The sequence below is a fragment of the Frieseomelitta varia genome, unplaced genomic scaffold (genome assembly GCF_011392965.1).
Source record: "Frieseomelitta varia isolate USP_RPSP 00005682 unplaced genomic scaffold, Fvar_1.2 scaffold_212, whole genome shotgun sequence".
Taxonomy (NCBI): Eukaryota; Metazoa; Arthropoda; class Insecta; order Hymenoptera; family Apidae; genus Frieseomelitta; species Frieseomelitta varia.
This window is the reverse complement of record NW_025109884.1, coordinates 602,819-625,698: the sequence shown is the minus strand read 5'-3', so window position 1 is coordinate 625,698 and position 22,880 is coordinate 602,819. Positions and strand designations below refer to the sequence as shown.

The following is a 22,880-nucleotide window of genomic DNA, read 5'->3' as shown; positions in this document are numbered from 1 at the left end:
TTAGAGACCCTAAGCTTGCGTTTTATGTTTTGTTTGAGTATAGTTTACGTATATAAAGAATGTTTCAATTCCGTTTACGTTAGGAGCAGTGCCAGTAGTGAGTGCATAATTTCTCGCAAACTATAGTGAATATTAGATTCAAATTTATTTGCGAACGTAATTGATAGCATTATCTTTGAAATACATGCTCGTAGAGTGCAAATTTGTGGCGTCAAAAGTTAAAATTAATTATTCTTCTTATATGGTTATAGAGCGTTAGTTCCACCAGTCTGCCACAACGCGGCGCTAGTGTTTCTTACCCCGTAAAACAGAGAAATTTTCATTTGCGAAAAAACCTAATTTAGCGAAATGAATTGTTAACTTTGGTGATCGCATTACCCTAATTAGACCCTTAGCTTTCTTTTCATACCTTATTTGACCCGTAAAATGCAGAAATAAGTATTTTTATAAATAATTAGTACCACTGAGTTGCCGCTAGATGGCGCCACCATGTCCATTTTGTGACAGTTCGCACTAATTATGAAAAAAACCTAATTAAGAGGAATAATTTGCGGACTTTTTTATGTGCTTCCTTAAAATTGGGCTCCCCGCTTTCTTTCTATGTGTGTTTTGTCCTAGGAAAATGTGTGTGTAAAAAGTTGAATTTTTTTTCAATAGATCGAAAGATGTCCTTGTCGCACACTGTTGCTTTCCTTGTCTAGCGTTGTTAGACAAAGAGGGAAGTAGTGTGTGACAAGGATAGACGTATACGCGCGTTAGACAAGGAGAGCAACAGCGTGCGACAAGGACAGACATATATGCGTGGTAGACAAGGAGAGCAACAGCGTGCGACAAGGACAGCAATATAAATTAGTTGCACCGTTTCACCGCTACGCGGCGCTAGCTTTTCGATGTCCATGAATTGATCTAATTTTAAGAAAATAATCAATGGAAGGCATTAATTTATGATTTTTCACAGTTATACTTATCTGGTTGGATCTAGAATTTTCCTCCTCTCTGTATTTTGTATTATTTACGCTTGAAGATGCTTATTTATAAATTTGAAATGTTGAAATGTATGTGGAGCAACTCACAAAAGTATTCGTACGTTGGATGAAAAATCGCCAATAATTTCAATTGTTATAACTTCATGAAAAAAAATCGTACAACCTTCCGCTTGGTCTTGTTTCAGAGCTTAAAGCTTCTACTCTTAGATCTCTTTTTCCAGACGATTCTACTTCTGTTCTCGAAATTTGTACAACGTTACTAAAGAAGTCATTTTTCATGATACTTGAATACTTCTTCCAATAATAAATAGTGCTGGATATAATTCTATACTTCATTGCCAATCATATCTTATTTCCAATTCTATTAGGTTGTTTCACTGAAGCCAATTCTCTGCGCCATACATGGAATAATCGTCTTCACCTACTTAATAAACTACTCTAATAAACCATATGAAAAAGAAAAAGAAAAGATCAAATAACAAAGGAACAATCACATCATGAAACACGCGAGCCAATGAAATGAAACATCCGTACCTAGCTCTCTTGTCCCTGGACAGCAACCTGTGGCCAGTCTCGCTTAGTTCCAACCAATCCACCCGCACGTCGTGAGAGATCATAGTAATAGTGAGGCCAGTAATCAGATCCATGATACGAACAGTCCTGGGATCCAACAGGTAAGCAAGTCTCTTGTTGTCTGGTGCTCCTGGGGCTTGCCTCTCATTGATCCTCACACTAACAACGTGAGGATTCACCGCTTCTGTCCTCACCGAGCCCAACGCCTCGTTGTTCCCATATTCGACTATAGTCAGCTCGCCGGAGCAGAAGATCAGGCAGACTCTTGGGTACTCGAAGAAGAACTTCTCGCTGTTGCTCTTGTCGTCCCAGGGGATTTCGCTGATCAGATTCAGTTCAATGTCGGCGAGCAGCAGGGTATTGGCTGTGCGGGCGACTACGTTGTTGTCAGCCCTCCCGAGCACCTTCACGTCCTCAATCTCGTAACCAGTCTGTGACCTGACGATCACCGGTCGATTGCCCTCGTTCAATGGCCGGATTACCACCTGGCTGGGTCCAACGTACGCTACCTCGTGGCTGCCACGTATCACCGTTCTCTTCAGCACTGTTTCGAACTGCTCCACAGCACCGCAGAGGCTACCTACCAGCAGCCTACGCCATAGAAAGACAACACAGGATGAAATAAATGGAGGGGAGGATCGTTTCGATGAATGGGAACAAACCTGGAACCATCGCGACGCCAGGATATTGCGGTGACGGTGTAGAAGTTGGGCAAGGCCCTGGAATTCGCCTCCTCCCAAACAGACCGTCGTGGACTCCAGTCCAAGATTCGTATCTTGTCCCAGGAACCGATGGCAACGCTCTGCCCGCTGGGGCTGCAACAGGCTGTCGCTATTTCCTTTTCGTTCTCGCGGCTGTAATCGAAGCTCTTCACCAGCTTTCCACGAGAATCGTAAAACACCACGCGCCTGTCGCATCCCGCGGCCATGACGTGAGATTGAGTCCAAGCTAGTGCGTACGCCGGCACGGTATGGGTGCAGATACGCCCCGAGGGCTCGTGATTACCGTCCTCGGTTAAATGATATTTTATTATGCTCCCGTCGGCGTGGCTGGATAGGAAACCTGTTCCTCGCACGCTGAAATCACAGATCATAGATTATCAGAAATTAAATCATATTAACATCTTAACATCTTAACATACTAATCACATAACATCTTAACATCTTAACATATTAATCACATAACATCTTAACATCTTAACATATTAATCACATAACATCTTAACATCTTAACATATTAATCATATTAACATCTTAAAGAGATATTTAAGCATTTAATTATAGTTGATGAAACGTGACTATATTGTACGATACGACAGGTTGATTTATCTTTTTGCCTAACTGGTTTGAATTTTTAGTAATAAAGTACAATTTGCGGGTGACGCTAAATACACTGGTATGACGCGGGTTGCCCGCTGACAAGCGCCCATAAATTGTACTTACTCACAAAGCTTCAAGAAATAAAGTAACATTGGTCGTATGTTTATTCAACGATAAATGTCCCTTTCCTTATTTTCTACTACGTTCTGCTGGAAACACATATCTATGTACAGCAAATACTTTGCTAACATGTATATCTATGTATAGCAAACAAAACAAATTTCCATCTTATTCGTCTCAATTGTTCTGAACGTACAAAAATTAATGTACAAAACTTAACAGTCTACTTGTTATTAGGAGGAGAAGAAAAAGATGGATTACTTCGGTGCCAACGCGATTGTCGTTGAATCAGCCGTGTAAAGTGTCTGAGCCTTCTGAGATTTCACCAGCGCCGCTCGAACTTTCCCATCCACCAAGCCAACTATAATTGGCCCCTCGGTTAACCAAATTAAGCAAGTGACGGCGGAACTTTGGCGAAACTTGTTGCAAATCACTTTCTTCTCTCCCCTGTATGTATGGAAACAAAGTGTTGCTTGAAAAGACTTCCTAAAGAAAGACGTTCTCAGACAGTCTTTCTATGTCGTTCAACTGCTGTCATCACATACCATTGTTCCCCAATTTTGTAAACGTAAATTATACAGTCTGTCTGGCCAACTGCTATTTTGGTCGAGTCTGGAGAGAAGGCAATACCCTTGATCACATAACTCTTTTTGCCAAACTGAAACAAGGTTTAAAAATGGATTGTCTGTTGCGTGAATGTCTGCGTACAGTGTTCAAGTTTTTAATTAACATCTATTTGAAAACATTGCAATGCAATTTATTTCACTTGTCAAAAGAAGGGAAAACAAAAGATACGGTGAAAGTACAAAAGTTACAATGCATTGAGGAATTTTGTAATACTGTATTAAAGTAGAAGAAAGTTAGAAAAAAGCAAACTTAATGCTTCTGAATGTCTTCTTACCTTCGAATCGACGGGTTTCGTCGAGAACCTGTCCCGTTTCACGCAATTCTCATCGAAAAGGTAAATGGAACGATCGGAGGAGGCGACAGCTAGTTTTAAATTGTTCGGCGACCATACAATACCCACCACTCGGTTCTCGTAATCCTATAATCATTTAATAATCATAATTACACACACTTATGTTGTCTATTTTTTTTTTAGCTTTATATTTTGTTATTATTGTAGTTCAGTCTGTTGTTGGTTTAATTTAAACGATTTTACAAAATTAATTTTTGAATAAAAAGCGTAAGTGAATCACGCGATATTTATTACACATTTATCATTACATTCTATTCACCCTAATTTTTACTCGAGTTTTATGTTTAGATCAATGACGAGAAGTAGTTTTAAAATAATTTTTAAAACACACATTTGTCAAATATAGTCTGCATACTCACATATGGTGGCATAACATTGCCCAAATATTTGAGCAGCATGACGATTCTTTGCAACACTTCACCTTAACATTGAATCAGTTATAGAAAACTCTTGGAAAACTCTTTTAACCATACACGTAGTCACGTTGTTTCGCTTCGAGCTGGATGATGATAAGTTTTGTGTATACTCAGGTTCCCTAGCAACTCTTTGTGTACCTTATACGACGAGGAAAGCAGGAGAATTGACAAAGGATAGCAAAACCGATCAGTTTTCACTTGAGATTCATTCTGATTTATTTTCAAAAGAATATGCATAATTAATTAAAAAGATTTCTTCTTAACAGAAAATATCCTTTTGAAATTTAAACAACTCACTCTTAAAAATAAATAAACTTCATTTTCCTATAATTCTCTGTTGCTGCTCTACTTTAGCTCTTGATGTTTTTAAGAAACAAATATCCAATTGAATTGCATAAGCTGTTAACTCAGCTTGATCTCTACGATTCTACAATTTCTAAAATTCTAATTTTGCACTGTGGACAATTAGATGGACAAGTTCATTGATTTCAGGTGTTTGAAATACTTTATTCGAAACGAATGAGCACATTGTTTATAATAATAAAAAAATCATGCTGTCATCACTAGAAATCTATCGATAATAAATAAATAATGCCTGTATGAGTAAGTAACGTTGATTCCACAAAAGCAATTGGCACGTCCCCGCCAATATTTCGCATGTTTTTACAGGAATAAAAACTCGAGGCCTTTATTTCGTTATGTGCTTCTAAGCCGCTAAGATTGATCTACACACTCAACAAGTATTTAAATCCACTTATCACAAATCGCACGACATATCAAATCATCAATTATTTCGGGATTAATTAAAATATATTCTAACATATTTTTCCTTTTACTCTCGTAAGGGAAGTTATCCAAGTGTAAAGTATTAAAATGATTAAAAATTTCTACATGCGTTTTATTCATATTATCTGTAAAGAAAAGAAGAAACCAATAACAATTGCAGGAAGAAAGCTATTACGGTATCTTCGACGCTGTAAACACTACAATTTCTGACCATTCATTTCTTTTAAAAATTAATTTAACATCTGAACAACTTCCCTCGCCAACGCAGGGCTTCTGCGTTCTTAATGAAAAAATGATAGTTCACAATAAAACACATCCGTTCGTACCTAATTCTAACTAAACACTATAAATATAATATGTAACAAAGGCCTAAGTATCTTTACAAACACTACAGAAAATGGAATATCAATGAGTAACGAATTCAGTGATGTAAAAGTTTTCGGAAGACGCCTAGAATTTTGAGGGAACTCTGATCGATAATAAACATATTGACGATGATGTTTCAAATCGGTTTAAGCATCGACGAACATAACGAGGCTCGTTTTACGAGATATACCGCTGAGATTAGATGCTGAAATTCGCGTCTAGTAACTCGTTCTTCAGCGGTAGAACCTCCACTGTTACGGAATTTTCAAAGAAGCCACTGGATATTAGCCGAACAGAAGTTACGCCGTACTTCACCACCTCGTGATAATCTGGAAATTGAAACAGAGCAATCATACATAGTGTTTAATGACTCTTCTCTGAACTTTTTTGTTACGAAGCAAACTTTTAAAATCTTAATGTCTTCAGGCATTAATCTTATTTTGTACACGTTTAAAACTTTCTTTCAATTTAAACTGAATATTTGAAAGTACATTAATTATTCAATCTGTATTGTTTTTTTTTTTTTTTTCGAAAAAGAGGACTGTCTTTAGTGAGATAAAGATTTTGGAAAGAGGACTGGAATCAAAATTGAAGAAAGACACTAAGCTATACAATTATCTAAAACAGAATTAACATACATGAATCGGGATATATTTAATATTTCAATCAATAGTCAAAGGGGAGCAGGTAAGTAGGTTATATTAAGGCAATCAAATTAAACGCGTTACAATTAGCTTGCGTGTGGGTCGACACAAAGCTATTTTCCGATTCGAAATCGATATTGCCGTTAGGAGTTATTAATCGTATTACCTGGCTTAGAATCTATCCCGCAAATAGAATCAACTACCCGAACTTCGGAAGTGTCCAGGCCATCGCTGCCTCCAATTATCACTTGATCTTGGGGACTGGTTTCGTCGCACTGGAAATCATTGTTTAATTAATATTACGTAATTACTATCATATAATTGCTATTCGTATAATTACTGTACAATCACTATTCATATAATTACTTTCTGTAAAACTAGTTGCAGAAACTAAGAGGGGACTAAAAGTTAATTCAAGACAAAAATGGAAGGGAAAGTATAAATTTTACAAATTGAATTATCATAGACACAGCAACATGTGTTATTTACAGAATGTAGCATATAGTTCTAGCAATGTGATTCCATTGTCAAAAGTTCAATTGCATTATGAATCTGAGTTTAAATAAATGTCAATCATTACATTAAGAAATTGCCACGCGATTTCCTAAACTCACTAAATTTCTGATTTCTAAATTTCAACTACTACACTATCAGTGATCATTCAAACGCAGAGATTAATGTTGGATTTTCTTTTGCGGCAGCAAAGAAAAGTAAATTGAAGAAGGTGAGGTATTCAGAGGTATTTAGAGGTACGGAATATATTACAGTAAAGATCTTCGGGAGTTGATAAAAAGGCTACGAACTTTTCGTAGAGTTCCAGTTTCAGCGGTGCGAGAGGAACCGAGGAAATTCGAAACTCCAACGCCAAGCGCGATCACTTGCACCGTGCCCGGGTAAAGCGCGACGTAGGTGCAATTAACACGCCGCCCATAATTACGCAGCGTGTACGGCTCGCTCAAGCTCGCTGCCAAAACGTTGCACGCTGAAAAAAATAAAGAAAAGGGTGTTCTTCCTTAGACCATGCCAGCAATGAAATTACCACATGTTTAGCAGAGACAGGACAATAAGTAATTCATATCGTAAAATGGAACTTTCATAATTCTCAAAATTCCTAACATCCATTGAGTGTCGTAAGATTAAATTTCTGTAAAAAAAAAAGGAGAAAAAAGAAGAAAAAGAAAATATCTTAAAACTCGTTGACTTTAATATTGGATATCGGTTCAACTCACGTCTGGGATTTTTTAAAAATCTAGCGAACAGCGTAAATCCCTTTCCAGGCTTGGGTATTCTATATCGGATAACCGCGGCGTTCTGTGAACTTGTGAAGCTCCTCTTCACGCCGATATTTTTACCACAGAATTCGCTGATCCTCTGTTTCAGCGGCAATCGATGGTCCATTTCACTGGGAAACACTTCACCGTTTAATTCCCAGCCATCGACGACCTGCACGATATAAAAATATCCTTCTCAATGGGCTGTTGTCACGGCACATGCAACGAATGCATTGGAAAAAAAACGTATCTGCCGGAATGAAACGTGCACGCGTATTCTGTATTCAAAAAGTAGGCGAGGATTGTCGCGGAAAAATTGTACTACAATGGTTTCCATTGGACAAAAGAGAAGTACAGTACAGAAAATGTACAAGCGGTGCTTGTAACAGACGAAGATTGAATAAGATTAAAACGAAAAACAAAGGTTCCCTGTCCTCTCTCCCCTAAATTTAGATCATTCTTTGTATTTTGTCACATTTGAGTCTTATTTGCTTTTGTTCCTTTGTGTCATAAATAATCAACATCAGTTCGGATCAGGATATAGGATTATTTAAGTTGACTCTGTGTTTCCTCACCGAAATCAAACCACGGTGTTCACAGGGCACGTCGAACGTGAGGAAGTTGATTTCTATCTTTTGATCCGGCCCAGCTAGGAAGTAAATTCCGCAAACCTCATCGCTGTCAGTTTTCGAACTGTATATAAAAGATCCTGGATCTGCTGTGATGAACATACAATCTGTAAGAAAAGAATCAGACAAGCTGTAATTTGTAAGGTGGGAAAGGAACAAAGAGAAAAATTGCAATGAATATGAAATACTTTCCAGTCTCAATGAGAATAACACTAAAAAGTAGAATTTCATTTTTTTTTTTTGTGCACAGAAATAGTGAATTTAATTAAGTGCAAAATAAAATATCTGCATGTAATACCTGTGACAGGTTTAAAACGCGTGTAGGTACTTGATAAACCATTCTTGAAATCCTGTCGATAAAAATCCTTCGAAAAATGTTCGCCAGGAACCTGGAAAAAAAAAGAGAATAACTTTTATCTAAAACAATTTCTATCTATTTGTTTGAAAAGTGTTTTAAATAGCTTCTGCTTATATTTTTTTATATAATTTTTCATTTTATATCATTTATATAAACTTTTATCCCTTTATTCATTTATATTTTATTTTATTGAAAAATTTATTCTGTCAACTAAAGAAAGGGATAAAAGTTTAGTTGAATTTTCATTTTAATATGTTTGCTTAAACTTCAAAATTTATTATTTTAATTGTACTAATTGAATGATTAATTTAATATTTCTACTTTTCAACAAATTTAATATTATTGTTATTTTCTTATTATTATTGTCAATTATTTTAATGAAGATATCGAATCGATTGCGGCGCAAACTAAACGAAACGATTGGTGGAACCTGTAATTTACAAAAGTTTCATTAATTCAAAAGTAAATATAATAATTTGCACGACGACATTCAATCGTCGGATATAAAGTAATTCATATTCTATTAAATAATTTATCATTTAAATTTCGCCTAATAAATTTTTCAAAAGTAACGAGACAGTATGTATACTAAGAATTTTACTTTCAAATATATAATTACAGAGGTATATACCACATCTGTTTGATACAATGAACATAAATTTTAATGTAAGATATAATTTCCCAACCTAATGTTCAACTTACCCATTTCGAAATGAGTAAAATCTTTAACATGAAAGTAATATTTCAGAGCTAAATTAATACAGCAAGAGTTTGAGAGAATAAATCTCCAATTGTATTTCAAGCTAAGTAGAGGAACATAAATCTTGTATAAAGTAAAATATGCTTTCTGTTGAGAAAAATGTATTTGTTCTCGAATGAATGAAATTCTACTTTAAAACGCCTTCTCAGTGGAATTTCGTAAACTATAGAAAAATAGAAATTGATTTAGGGCAAAGGGCATTGGAAGAGAGAGAAAAGCGAAAATTACTTCCTCCCAGCTACAGTTTGTTAATCACCGAATTGCAAGAAATGAAGCCTCGAATAACGGAAACATTAATAGATAAAAGGGATTATATTCCCTGATGGATTATGTTATGACTTCTTCGTATTATAGTTCGCAGGTAAAATTCTGCAAATTGACTAGCCGATGGTCAGTAGCAAACACTGAGGATGTCGTAAACTTAATCTCCTCTCATATAAAATAGCCATCAGCTAAACTCGGTGAAACTAAAAACAATTTTCAATATTAATAATATGTTGAAATCCACGAACAATATCGTAGGAAAGTGTATTCATGACTAATTGATGGATAACTAATGTTTGAAATAGCCTAAGGAAAAATCTAACTGTCCTGTGACTGTCTATGGAAATATCTTTATCCGCAGACGGATATTACAGCGTAATTGTCGTCGGTGATAAAAATTACCATTGTTACTTAGTCATCGACATTCCCTAAAAATACAGAAGACACATTAGATATTGCAATCGAATATAAAGTATTCGTCAATACTAAAAAATATCTTTAAAAATATCATATCTTTTTAAGAAAATGTAATCTAATCTCTCTTAAAATTAATTAATAATATTTGTAGATCTCAAGAAATATTCGAGAACACTTTTCTTTCTTTCTAGTTTCAATAAATAATTATTTCTACATAATAGTTTGAATTTTCTTTTAGGAATTTATGCAAAATGAGAACAAGCGAAGATATTTTCTTAATAGGAAAAATAGAAATTGATTTAGGACAAAGGGCATTGGAAGAGAGGGAAAAGCGAAAATTACTTCCTCCCGGCTACAGTTTATTAATCACCGAATTGCAAGAAATGAAGCCTCGAATAACGGAAACATTAATAGATAAAAGGGATTATATTCCCTGATGGATTATGTTATGACTTCTTCGTATTGTAGCTCGCAGGTAAAATTCTGCAAATTGACTAGCCGATGGTCAGTAGCAAACAAGCTGAGGATGTCGTAAACTTAATCTTCTCTCATATAAAACAGCCATCAGCTAAGCCCGATGAAACTAAAAACAATTTTCAATATTAATAATATGTTCTTTCTCATTTGACGAATTGCTAGTAGATTACATAAAGCAGATATCGAATTTCGTTCCGTCATTGATTAATAAAGGAAAGAGAGGAGTTTGATATAGCGGAAATGTGATCAAGTTGTACAACTTGTTTAGATGAACATATCTTCTGTAGATGTAATACTGTATTGTCAATTCTGCTTCATTAAAAGCAAATGCTCATTCTGCTAAAAGTATTTGTATATTTCCAACGATTCGAGAGAGAAATATCTGTGGTTCGTTATACTAAGACAAGAAATTGCAAAGTATTAATGTCAAAGTTTCAGCGAGATTTCATTTCAAATATTATCCTCCTTTCATTTTCAAACAGCATATTTCATCGCTATAAAGGAAAAGCCACTGCATTATTTCTACTTTTTGCTACGTATGTACATAATCGTTAACTGGTATCATTAGATTATATTATATACTATAATAATTACAATACGAATATAATAAATTACAATTATATGATAATTACAATAATCATTTACATTATAATAATTTAAAGATAAATTTCTTAATTCTAAAATTTTCAATCTTATTTCATTTCATTACTAATCTCTGTCACATGGAATGTGAAATTATCAAAAGAGCGAAATCAAATACCCTAATTAAATAAATAAATCCGAAGTAAATTATTACAGTCGTTCGTAATCCAACGATACCATTTGAGAATTAAAAAATAGCAACGAAGATAAAATTCTTAAGTGATAGGTGATAGACACAAAGAATAAATAGATCCCGCAATATCCACAATACGTCAGGAACCACGATAAATTCGTCGAACGACGTGATCCTTTAGAACGGTCGACACGGCAATTTCTTTTTTGTTCCAAGCATCAGATAACTTTCAGATTTTTGTTTTCGTAGGGATTCCCCAATGGCTTCGTCGAAAACCGTCCATTCGACCCTGATTTCTTTGATTTCTTCGAATCGATGTTCCTTCACATTACCATAATACGTCGATTTGGTTGCTCATTTCTCTATTATTGGAAACTCCTTTTTCAACGTTCTGTTTCAATGTTCAGCATTCAGCTTTTTTCATTACCGCAACTTCCCTCTTTAACGTTCCATCTCGGTTACGTCTTCGGAATCTAAAACGCTTTATTTTCATTACTTTTAGCATTCTGTATTTTATTATCTTCCCCAACATTTATTGTGATATTACATTAATGTAATACGTTGATTTAAATTATTGCTAATTATTTAAAAGAATATTTATAAATATTGAAAAGGTATTTTAAAAAGAGTAATTTAAATTGTCATTATTATGTAATTTATTCTTTCATTATAAATGCCTTCTCTACCGTATTATAAAATTCCTTCATTACTATAATTTTAAATCCTGAAACGTCTTTTATCTCATTTCATCTTATGCCCCGTATCTTTTCAGTTTTTTCATCTTCATTTCATGGAAATTATGAAATTTCTCTTACGTTCGTATCCTTTTTAAGGCACTATCATTATTTTTCCTGGCCGTATAATAATCCTGTTGTTATTGAAAATCCTTGGTTCCTTGGAAACTTAATTCCTGGCTTAGGATTGCAGATTTTTCTCCGAATATGGAAATCTTTCCAAGTTCAAGTTTCATCAACAGTGAACCGTGTCCCGGAAAGATACCGCCGAAGGCGAGATTCGTGCAATGATAGATTACTTCCTGCCTTACCAATTCAGGATTGACGCTATCTGCAGATATAGCGCAATAACGAAGAAACAGGAACATCAGAAACGGTCCGAAAGGTCAAGTGAAGTCGCTAGGGACGATTTTAGCAGAAAAAAAGTAGCCATTAGCATTCTTGTCAAGATCTTATTAATCATAGATTGAAAAAATCCGTGTGTTTTTCTTAACTCATAGTTAGTCTTGATCCAATCCTTTCAACCATTTTTCGACGAATATGCACGAACAATATTGATGCACTGTATGTAGTTAATAAATTTCATAAATTTTAACGAATATCATGATATTTAATAACCTCGATAAATTTAATAAACTCTAACATTTACAGTACCTTTTACCTTTTGCTTTACTTTTACTTTTACTTACAGTTCCTACAAGAAGATAAGCAAAAGACAAATTAGATCCACAAGACGTAGACACTAAGAATTAGCTATAGAAGTAGAAAATAAGAAAGATGTAAACTCATTGTAAACCAGAAGCCATCCTAAGCCGCCTAGGCAAGGATTATATATAAATAAATAAATAAATAATAAATAGTAAATCTTCTTGCTTACCTGCGTCTTATCAACGCAGATTAAATTGTACTCTACTTTCCTCGTTTTTCTAGAAAAACTTTACGTGGAATACGAAACGGAAATATGGAATACTCTTGCATAAACGTTTGCAGAACAATGCGCATCTTTCAGTTCGAGGTTGGAATTGCATAAAACTGCAGCCAAAGCAATGGACTTTCGCAATGAAATCCACGCGGGGAATATAACACAGAAGTATCATTGATGTACGAAAGAATCTGCATATGAAACATCGCGCGCTTTCGCAAAAATCAAACGTATACGTACAAATAAAAATGTTTACACAAAGAGCTTTGTCAGGACAATTCCAGCAAATACGGGAAACTGACGTTCGATCGGAAGCTTGATCGTTACGCACGAAGAATCAAAATCGATTACACATCGATGCAAAGAATCGTTGATGTTAATCGATATTTCCAATGCTCGTACGTGACGTATTCAAGTGCATTCGAATTCAAATACCAACCGTGAGCCAACATGAGGAAATCTGAGGAATACGATCTATCTGGAATGATTCTTGTGTGGAATAACGTTTTACATTCTTAAATTAATGTTTTCAGTTGTTCTCCGCGCTGTCTTATCGGGAATCTCGTTGTTCTACGTCAGAATCGTTTTCCAACCTCAAAACACGGGCTCGATTACCGCTGTTGCGCGTGAAGTCGCCAGCGATTTACGATCGAGAAGCGCATAATCGAGGCGCAAACAGCGGAACAGTCGCGGTAAATATTTGCGATGACACGGATTCACCTTTTGCGACGAATGCTCCATCATGGACCAACGTTTTTTCGTGTAAATCGCATGAAGCTCGTTTGAGAGAGAGCGTAATATGTATGTGTACACTGTCGGTGTGTTTGTACGATAAATGATAAGAGAAAGGAAATTTGAAAAACGAGTTGGAATGAATGAATGAATGGATGATTATCACCGTTTATTAACGTAAGATTTTTATGTTATTTATAGGGGAATTTTAAGCCACAGAAATTGCATGGAACGTATAACACGAGAAAATCTAGAAAAATGTTTCAATTATACAAAGATTTGATACGTGGAGCGATTTTCTAGGTTCTGTATTCTGTCAATTAAGATGCAACGAATTTGCATATTAAATATCCACAATTCAGTTGTTATTATTCATATGCTTCAATTTTTTTTTTTTTCATGTTTTGTTCCAACTGGGTGATAATTAGGTTATGTTAGTGCACATAAATAAGGAAATCAAAAACCTACTTGAAGCAAGAATCATCTGTTTATATATAAATAAATAACGAATAAAATTCGGTACGTACACCTTAAGCCTTTGCTGGAAGAAGTTTACTACATGTTGTAGCAAATACATGTATGCATTGTTCAGTATATGAATAGGTAGAGCTGCATACAATAATACGAATAGATAGCTAGAAATAGCAACTATTTCTTCATTCTGCATATTTCGATCAATGCGTTTGTAATTAAAATAAAATCAAATGAGTATCGTACAAAAAGTTACTAAATGAGTCAAATATAAAACTATTACATATAATTTCAAGAAATACATTTTCACATTTGTTTTTGCACTTCATATAATTTTTACTTTTCTGACTAAATGTAAGTATCATTAAATGTTACACAGGTATGCAGATATACAGAGAAAGTGTCGAGTATGTTACCAGAAGATACTAGGTTGGTCAAGCAAAGAATCGTTTTCAATTTGAAAAATCGAATTCGAGCGAAATACTGTAATACTCTCACATTTTTCCCCTTGTTTCGCTTTGTAATGTAATCCGGAGCTGTTTATTCAAGAGCTGTTCATTTGAATTTCCATACTTTGCATCCAATTCACCGATTCCCTACTCCCTTAATGTTTCTCGTTTCGTTATTTCTGTATTTTTCCAGACTCGTCGATCGCCGTGAAGTTAAAGGTGGAACGTTTCTTTTTTTCTTTCATTTTATCTTTCCGTACTCCGACAATTAGACAATTATTCCGTACTCCGAGGGATATTCAATAGTTTGTAACCTTGTTACATCGCGTGGCGCGGTTGAGACATGTAAGTACGTTGCCACTCGATTTTTGCAAGTTAAATTACGTTTACACTGACAACAAGCAATTGCACTTTGCAGGTCGCCGGAGTTGCCTCTGATAAGCCACCGACACGCGCGAGGGATCAGAGAACACACACCCGCACTGAGAATCTTCATTTAGGTGAAACGCGCGCGGAGAAAGCTTCGCGGACTAAGATTGACGTTAATGGCGATGAAAATTGATTATTAAACTGCGGATGTTTGTGGAAACATTGGTATTTTTACAATAACTAATAAAGAACATGAGAAATTGGTGCAGAGAATTGCTAGTAATTAAAGAATTGGAATTTTAAATGTGTAGGAATTTGCTTGAGTGATGGCTTGAAGTTCTCCATAGACGCAGGAAGATCTAATAAAATTGTCTGGCTTAAATCTGGGACAGAAATGTACGAAATACATGCAAAGTACGGAAAGACCTACGAGAGTATGATATATTCATGAGATTTTATTAGATACATAGACCGAGATTTTATTAGATTTGCAATGTTCTTTGAAATTCGGAATTTCTCGTAATATATAAATGAAAGCTCGTATTTTTCATTGTATCGTAAACTTTTTCTTATTTTCTTTTCTCTGATACAAGTTTTATATTTATTGAGATATGGTTTTGCGTGCAAACATTCAGTGAATTTACAGTAAGAATATTTTCGTGGATTATTTCAAAAAATTGTCACCGCATTCAACAAACTAAACTTAAGATGAAAGCTTAACAATGAGATAAAAAATGTTCCAATTAATTAAAGTATCTTAGCCAGCTCTTACGAACATCTTTTCATTTGATATACGCTGCAAAACAAAAGGTTCGTGCTTTATGCCGGTCTTTGAAGCGTCTCCAAAAACCATAGAACTGTGTAACACGTTGATCTTGAAAGACAATGCCGTTTTACTTTGTTCCGTACCGTGAAATGAATCAGAGAACGGTAATCTGATTAACGAAGAGGTATACGTAGCCATTGTTCTCTGGGATTTGATACCGACAACTAAGTATAAAACTTGTGTCAGAGAAATGAATTATACAAGGAATTAGTATATATATATATATATATAGTATATATTTTAAACAAAGTAAAGAAAGGTAAACAAAGTCTATAATTTAACAAACATTCAAATTCAAACGGTGCTGTAACAATGTACACAGTTATACATACTTGCACTATATACAAACATCAAGATACTCGTGATCATTTAATATCGATCAGTCATCTCATTAAATTTCATAATTTAATTTACAATTCATCTGTATGAACAATTTGTATTTTACTCCTAATTATATTTCATTTATTTATGTTTAATTATTTATATTCATTATAACAATGCTATCATAATGGAAATATATAAATATAGTAGCAAAATTAGAATTAATTCGAACTTGCAAATCTGTTTAATTTGTTTTTTTATGTCATTCAAAAATAATTATTTTAGATAATGATATAAAAGTCATCAAATTACATTTAACTTTCAATTTCCCATCTTTTTATTTTTTCAATTATAATATATTTTTTTTCTTCAGAAAAGAATATGAACAGAAAGTATGTCTATGGAAGAAAGTGGTCGTGGACTATTTTTAAATGGAAAGAACCACCTTTCGGTTTAATTAAACTGGAGGAAAACGGTATCGAAAGCTTGAACGAAAGGGGAGAGAAAGGGTTACTGAGGCCTTACATGTCGCGTTTACTTTGTTCTGCTCGTGCAACTAATTGCCATATGACAAAGGAAGGGAAATGTGACCATCGTCGACCCGGGTAATGATCGATTAATACTTCGTTATTGGCATTCTTTCTAGTAACGCATACGGCAGCAATGGAAAATCATATTAAATGATACGATTGAAATAAAGAATGATTAAGCACCTTGAGTTTAGAATATATTAATAATATATGTAAGATATATCTAAGATATAAAATCAAAGGAAAAACTGAAACGAATAGTTTTTACGCATTTATAAAAAATTTTAAAATACACAGAATTAACATAGTATGGAAAAATATGTAAATATCTAAAATACTATGGTTTCTATAATGTTTGGTATGTAAAACAATTTTTTTAACTTACAAACATGAATTTGTATAAAAATCCGAAGAATAAGAACAACAAAAGTGCAAGAATAATTGAGAACTAAAATATTTAATAAAATACTGACGGAGTTGCTAACATAAGAATAGAAATACAACCTGTAAATACAAAAGAGTAAAAATTATGTCCATTTATCCATAAAAGGAATGAATTGCTATTTTATAACAATATATTTTTATATTTACATATAGATAGGTCTGTTTTACATTCTATTTCTGGAATACAATGAAAATAGAGACAGTTTGCTGAGATATTTTTAACTCATTAAGAGAGATCAATTATACTAAAACTTTTAGTTTATACCCTACATACTAATTTATGCATAAATCATTATTACGAAATAATCGATTATTATTTGATATCTAGAAAATAAAGTTAATTCATAGTGAACTTATGAAGTTGTTATTAAAAACTATTTATATTAAAGCATATAATCCAATAAAGCTGTAAGACTATTATACCGATAATTTAAATAATGTTTATTACAGTTTCAATATCAAGAGTGAATTGTTGTTTTATTAAAATCATTATACTAACTCCCTTTAGTAACTTCATTATATCAGGACTAGGTTAAATGTTAATTCTGAGAACAAAAATAAGAGACACTCCGAAACAAATATAATTTAGAACTTGATAGAATGATATACTCGACACAATAAGATTTATTTTTTTTAAATTTAGTAAAATTTATAACAGAATATAAAATTTATTAACTTTTATCTTTCCGGTAAAATAGGGTCATAACAGATTATAAAGTCTGATGGAATGTAAATAGAAGAACGTGATTTATCCATAAATTTTTATTTTTCCATCCAGGCTGAGGAATTTTAAAATACTAAAACCAATTTATATGCTCGTTCGAACAGTCGAAAAACAGATTTTTCGCTTAGTTTCAACAAGAATTTAAAGCCGTTTGTTTTAAGAAGGTTTATAAGAGACTTTTTAAACATTTCAGCTGCCTCTCTTTATGTGAGAATGAATTTATCATCCGTAATATTATATCATTTGATAAATAATATTCGAGTGGTATAATATTTTGTTTAATATTTATAATCATATAATTAATATAATATATTATATTATATTATATAAACAATAATTATATAAAAATATAAAACAATCATTAGACCAGGGATTTTTATGTAAATTCATACTTTCAAGAATGTGATGAATCTCAATATGAAATCATTATATGTACTAAGTTTATTTGAACGTTTTATATATTTTTGAAATTTCCCTATAAATGTCTATAAAAATCCGCAATCTCAGCAAACAAATATTTCTCATAAAATATAAACTGCAAAATGTTCCATTACAGACACAAAATCGGCTACCAAGTCTCACACAACTTCTCAAGTACTCGAACTTCATTTTCAACTGATCACAACATCCTCAAACAAACTCTCCGTTACTCTATTAGAAACATTGACTCTCTTTACCTGTTGCTGATAGTGTTGATTATCAGTGTTCCCTTTAATTACAGCTGAAACGGCGTTGAAAACGCCAACAAGGAGAAGCAGCCTCACCAAACGATATACTAGCCCGTTCAGAGACATGTTCCCTCTAGTTGGAAACGAAGAAACCGGAAGTTGGTACAGCCACGGAGGAGTAAAACGCGATGACTCGGAGAGATACTTCGTCGCTGTTTCGAATAGTTTCTCGTCACTGATCCGTATAGTTGTTGCACGTAGGGGGGAAAGCTGTGTGGAGCTAGCGTCAGAACAAACTGGAGATTGTGTGGCGTCGCGACGCGCGGCGTCCCTCTTATAGTCGCTAGTCCAGTCCGCGATTCGTCCACGCTGCGCATCCCCAAACGCTTGCAACGTAACTATGCGACGATAACGCTGATAAAACGACCTGCGGTTCGCCTGCACACCTTTTTTACCCGGTGTGTCGAGGACCTTTTGAGGTCGCTGGATAAAGATGGAAAGGACAGAGGAGGCTGATAAATTTGGCTTCGATAGAAAGGGAAAGAAAAATTAATTATCATGGATAAATATAGATGATTGATAGAGAAGAAGAGTATTTCGACACGATATTAATTGGTACAGAATTTGATAGAATATATTATTATACTTTGGATATTTGACAGAATTTGGCAAAATTTTGGATAAATATAGTTTATGCTACTTGGATTTAAACTACATACTTTTGTTAGATTCTTTTGCATTCGTGGCAAATATTTCTCAATAAAATATAATTTTGATTGGACAGAGAAACAATTTAACATATTTACTTGACTATTGTAACAATGAGGCAACATTTTTGTAAACTTAAAAAATCAAGTTTAACATGATTAATTAGTTCTCCGTTCCTTTAGCTTCATTGGGCCAATGATCAAACGCGCTGTAAACTTTTTTCTTCTTCTCTTTCATTACTTCGTTAAGGTGAGTCCAGTGAACGCAATAAAGTACACCATCGTTATAACACACAGAAAAAAAAAAATACGAGATTACTGGTTATTAAGCTTTTCTTTCGAAGAAAACTTAGTAAAAGCTCAATGATAAAAAAAAATGTATATGTATGTATATATAACGAGTATAATTACTTTGATTTATATACAGGACTGATATAAATGTAATATAGGAACTGATAAAAATATAAAATACAATTAATATTTATGAAAATTTCTATTTTTACAAATATAAGTGGGAAGATGGAATTTAAATATGTCTAAGAATAACTAATTAAGGAAGTTGCAACGTTGAAAATCTGCATGTCATTGATCAGAGAAAATAGCATGAAAAATTCAAGCTTGCTAAAAAGTATGTAAATCAAAGAGAAAATGTTCTACAGTGATAATGCCTCCAGGGAAATAGTGTCTTGAGAGAGAAAAAAAAAAGAGAAAAACTTACGTATTTACATAGATTGCTCTCTCGAAAAAAATCATCCAAATATTAAGTTTGTTGCATTTTCTACCAACAAGATTTTATTTGTTTCAGTATTGTTGAATGAAATTGTAAAAAAACGTCATGTCATATTTATGGAACTGCGAGATAAATAGGAGGTTTCGGACTTAATTAAGTTATTCCAACTCAGTGGTTGAAATTAATGATTTTATCTTTTAGGAGAACACGAATGCAACTGAAACGAGTGTCTGCAAGATAACAAGGGAATAGTATAATATTGTGGCTGCAGTTTGAGACGACAGGACGCTCGTGTTACTGTCACATTTGCACAAACCATGGAATTCAGAGAACAACGTGGATATACAATAACAAGTAGTTTTGACTTTCTATTCTCACGCAGTGTACAGAATTTTCTTGTCTAGAAAAACCAGAAAATTCTTTTATTTCTTTCATTATGGAAAAGAGGCACTTTTGTAATATAATCTTTATATTGATGTTTATGTTTATTGAACAGTTCTGCTTGTTTTACTAATTTTATTAATGACATTTTTTTATTTCAAAATCTTTCAGTAAATATGTTTCATTTATTACTCTCTCAAAGCGTATAAATATGTGGTTAAATCGTATAGTTGGTGTATGTTTGTTTGCCTGAAGACAGGGGCGCATACATTATACATACATACACACAGGTACTTTAACTTTAATATTACATCAATATACTAACTTTAATATTACACCATTATACTAATAATTTATAACTTGCGATTTTCTAATATTTCAGAATATTTGTGCTTTTGCGTGTAAGAGTAATGCATACTTATTTTATTTATATAATTTGTACTACTTGTAAGAAATCTTTTTCCCATCTTACTCCAACATGTATTTATGATACACTCTATAAAACGCAATGGAAGGGTTAATTCAACTTCTCCCACCACTTCTCGAAAGAAGGAAATTATTGAAGCGTGATAAGTAGACTGCAATAGATATTGGCCTCCTGCAGGAGAAGAACGACGATCTCCTAATATCTGCCAACTGCGAGAAAGATGAATATATATGCCGAATGTACAATATGGCCGCTTATGTTTCATCCCCCTCGGGACTAATATCAATTAAGACCACTGGCCGTGATGTTTATCCATACCAGTAATTGCCATAAACTGTACCAACGATTGCGGTTCGCCTGTATTTTCCGAAAAGACACCTTCTCCAACTGAATTACGTTTACTCTGGATGTTGAACATTCGTCGCTTTCTACGACTTTATTGTTCCTTTTAGATTTCCAAATATTTGCACTTCTTCAGGGTGTTCTCACACATTCACGTTCCTTTACTGTAGAATTTTTTTCTTCCCTTTTCTTACTTGAAACTTTTATTTTATTTGCTTTGCTGCCCATTGTTTTCAAACATTGTTTTTTCCTGTCCCAAAGAAAATTTGTCCTTTTTTTCTCTCTGTGCTTGCCATACTTCATCTTTATTTTCTATTCTATACATTTTTCATATTCACTTTATAATTATAATGTTCTATTTTATATCATTTCTGAATATTCGGAGTACTTCTCCATGTCCAAATCGCAATCTGAAATAATATTCGTTACCGAAAACGGAACAGTCGTTCCTTTCTTCAAACTGCTTTGACAGAATCAAGAAGGAAGCGTCTCACAATGTGCACGTGGTCTGAAATAACGAATAAGAAGCAGCAATAAATATTTTAATTGAGCATGAATAAGAATGCAGGATCGACGTATTTACGAAGGTATTGATTATACGAAGTGTTCCGGTCGTTCTACAAGAATAGATTCGATGGCGTTCAATGGGGAACTGAATTATTCACTGGGACGCTTCTGAATTTTATTAAATCACGTTCGTGAGATTTACGAGCGCGACTTGGGGAGCCACGATTGTTTGATCGTATAAAACGTTCTTTTTTTTCTTCCTTTCTTTTTTATTTGGTTCTTCTACTTTGTTTACTGCCGTTAATGCTGACAAGAACGATCGCAAGCTGTCCATTTTAATTATCAATCATTTATCGGTTCTGAATGATAAAAATCAATAATCTATTTGGCAATCCAAGAATTTTTAATACGATACGAGGAATTATTAAAAAAGGTAATAATAATTTTTAATATACACTTTTTATTATTTATTTAATGCCCAATGTCATTTGCTGTATTTTCTAATTATAATTTTTTTTTTAAATAATTGTATAATAATTATTGATCCATTTTTGTGCAGAGGTAAAGATAGTTTCATTAGTTTTACTAGACACACAGTGGAGAGATGAGGATGAAAATTGTGAAATGCTCATCTTTCCAAGGCAAAATATCGAAATTAAGTCTCACTTCCTTTTTTTCTCTTTTAGAGTTTCCACGCATGTTCCTTCCAGTTTTCCTCCCTTTGTGGCTGCCAGTATAAAGCAACACGTGAATAATTTACGTCAGCAGTATGTATAAAAAAGAATTCTAGTGGTCTTCATTAGTACTAACATCGCTCTCTTTTGTTCAAGAATTTGTTATTACTCTGCTGGAAGGAAAAAGACTTCAAATGACTTCAACACTTATAAACGAATGATAGCTGACGAATACACTTTGTTTAACTGAAATTAAAGAATGAGACCTTTGCTTGAAAGAAAAATATTCTTGTAAAACGAAGAAAGAAATTTCTATATTTTACAATTGTTCAGTTGGATTGAAAAAAAAGAAACGGAGATAATTTTTACAGAAAATAGCTATCGGAAACAAATTTGCGGAAGAAAATTGTTATAATTATCGTAAAAACTTGAAGAGGTTTTTATTTGGATAGAAAATTCAACACCCTATCTTGGAACGATCGGGAATTCAAATAGCTGTGGTCAGACCTACTTTTACCACTTGAACCATGATATAACGTGACAGCTGTCTGACTATGGCTAGGAACAATCCACTGACGTTCGTCTGACATGCATGAGGTACACAATGTAGGAATGGAGATGCAGCACTGACAAAATTCAACTTCTCCAAGTATCATTAGTGACATTCTACAAGCAATAAATTTTCACAATGACACATAGAATTTATTAAATTTTATCTGTTCGTAGCTAGACGAAAATTAACTGACAATTAACTGACAGACATTTACATGTTTATATAAAGA

At 33.7% G+C, this 22,880-nt stretch overlaps 2 protein-coding genes and 1 long non-coding RNA gene across 9 annotated transcripts; 1 reads left to right on the top strand and 2 right to left on the bottom strand.

Moving 5' to 3' along the window:
- Window positions 1-11: 11 nt before the first annotated feature.
- LOC122527150 lies at window positions 12-327 on the top strand. Its single transcript, XR_006306292.1, has 2 exons — window positions 12-156; window positions 252-327. It is a non-coding gene; the product is annotated as an uncharacterized LOC122527150 (long non-coding RNA).
- Window positions 328-481: 154 nt separating this feature from the next.
- Window positions 482-4,901, bottom strand: LOC122527147 (intraflagellar transport protein 172 homolog). 3 transcript variants are annotated; one of them, XM_043651066.1, is made up of 7 exons: window positions 4,337-4,901; window positions 3,900-4,043; window positions 3,544-3,656; window positions 3,260-3,445; window positions 2,222-2,635; window positions 1,521-2,150; window positions 482-1,424 (listed from the first exon to the last, which is right to left on the bottom strand). In XM_043651066.1, the coding sequence occupies exons 1-7, from the start codon at window positions 4,373-4,375 to the stop codon at window positions 1,412-1,414; spliced, it is 1,539 nt and encodes a 512-aa protein (XP_043507001.1). In that variant the 5' UTR covers window positions 4,376-4,901; the 3' UTR covers window positions 482-1,411. The 3 variants fall into 3 exon arrangements, with proteins under 3 accessions (XP_043507001.1, XP_043507000.1, XP_043506999.1); XM_043651065.1 differs by having other exon boundaries at window positions 482-1,419; XM_043651064.1 differs by having other exon boundaries at window positions 482-2,150.
- Window positions 4,902-5,085: 184 nt separating this feature from the next.
- LOC122527148 (corticotropin-releasing factor-binding protein) lies at window positions 5,086-20,131 on the bottom strand. 5 transcript variants are annotated; one of them, XM_043651068.1, is made up of 8 exons: window positions 20,120-20,131; window positions 12,186-12,273; window positions 8,388-8,478; window positions 8,036-8,196; window positions 7,419-7,632; window positions 6,993-7,171; window positions 6,356-6,464; window positions 5,086-5,874 (listed from the first exon to the last, which is right to left on the bottom strand). In XM_043651068.1, the coding sequence occupies exons 2-8, from the start codon at window positions 12,240-12,242 to the stop codon at window positions 5,744-5,746; spliced, it is 942 nt and encodes a 313-aa protein (XP_043507003.1). In that variant the 5' UTR covers window positions 12,243-12,273; window positions 20,120-20,131; the 3' UTR covers window positions 5,086-5,743. The 5 variants fall into 5 exon arrangements, with proteins under 5 accessions (XP_043507003.1, XP_043507002.1, XP_043507006.1 ...); XM_043651067.1 differs by lacking the exons at window positions 12,186-12,273; window positions 20,120-20,131 and adding an exon at window positions 18,340-18,483; XM_043651071.1 differs by lacking the exons at window positions 12,186-12,273; window positions 20,120-20,131 and adding an exon at window positions 14,175-14,317.
- Between the last annotated feature and the right edge of the window lie 2,749 nt (window positions 20,132-22,880).

Coding starts and splice junctions, on each gene's coding strand:
- LOC122527147 (XM_043651064.1), bottom strand. CDS start 4,375: ATGCTGCTCAAATATTTGGGCAATGTTATGCCACCATAT. Junction 4,044..4,336: donor GCAATGTTATGCCACCATAT/GTGAGTATGCAG, acceptor AAATGATTATAG/GATTACGAGAACCGAGTGGT. Junction 2,636..3,259: donor ACAATCGCGTTGGCACCGAA/GTAATCCATCTT, acceptor CTGTGATTTCAG/CGTGCGAGGAACAGGTTTCC.
- LOC122527148 (XM_043651067.1), bottom strand. CDS start 18,456: ATGTCTCTGAACGGGCTAGTATATCGTTTGGTGAGGCTGCTTCTCCTT. Junction 8,479..18,339: donor ATCAACACTATCAGCAACAG/GTAAAGAGAGTC, acceptor TTTTTTTTCCAG/GTTCCTGGCGAACATTTTTC. Junction 7,172..7,418: donor ATTTTTAAAAAATCCCAGAC/GTGAGTTGAACC, acceptor TATTTTTTTCAG/CGTGCAACGTTTTGGCAGCG.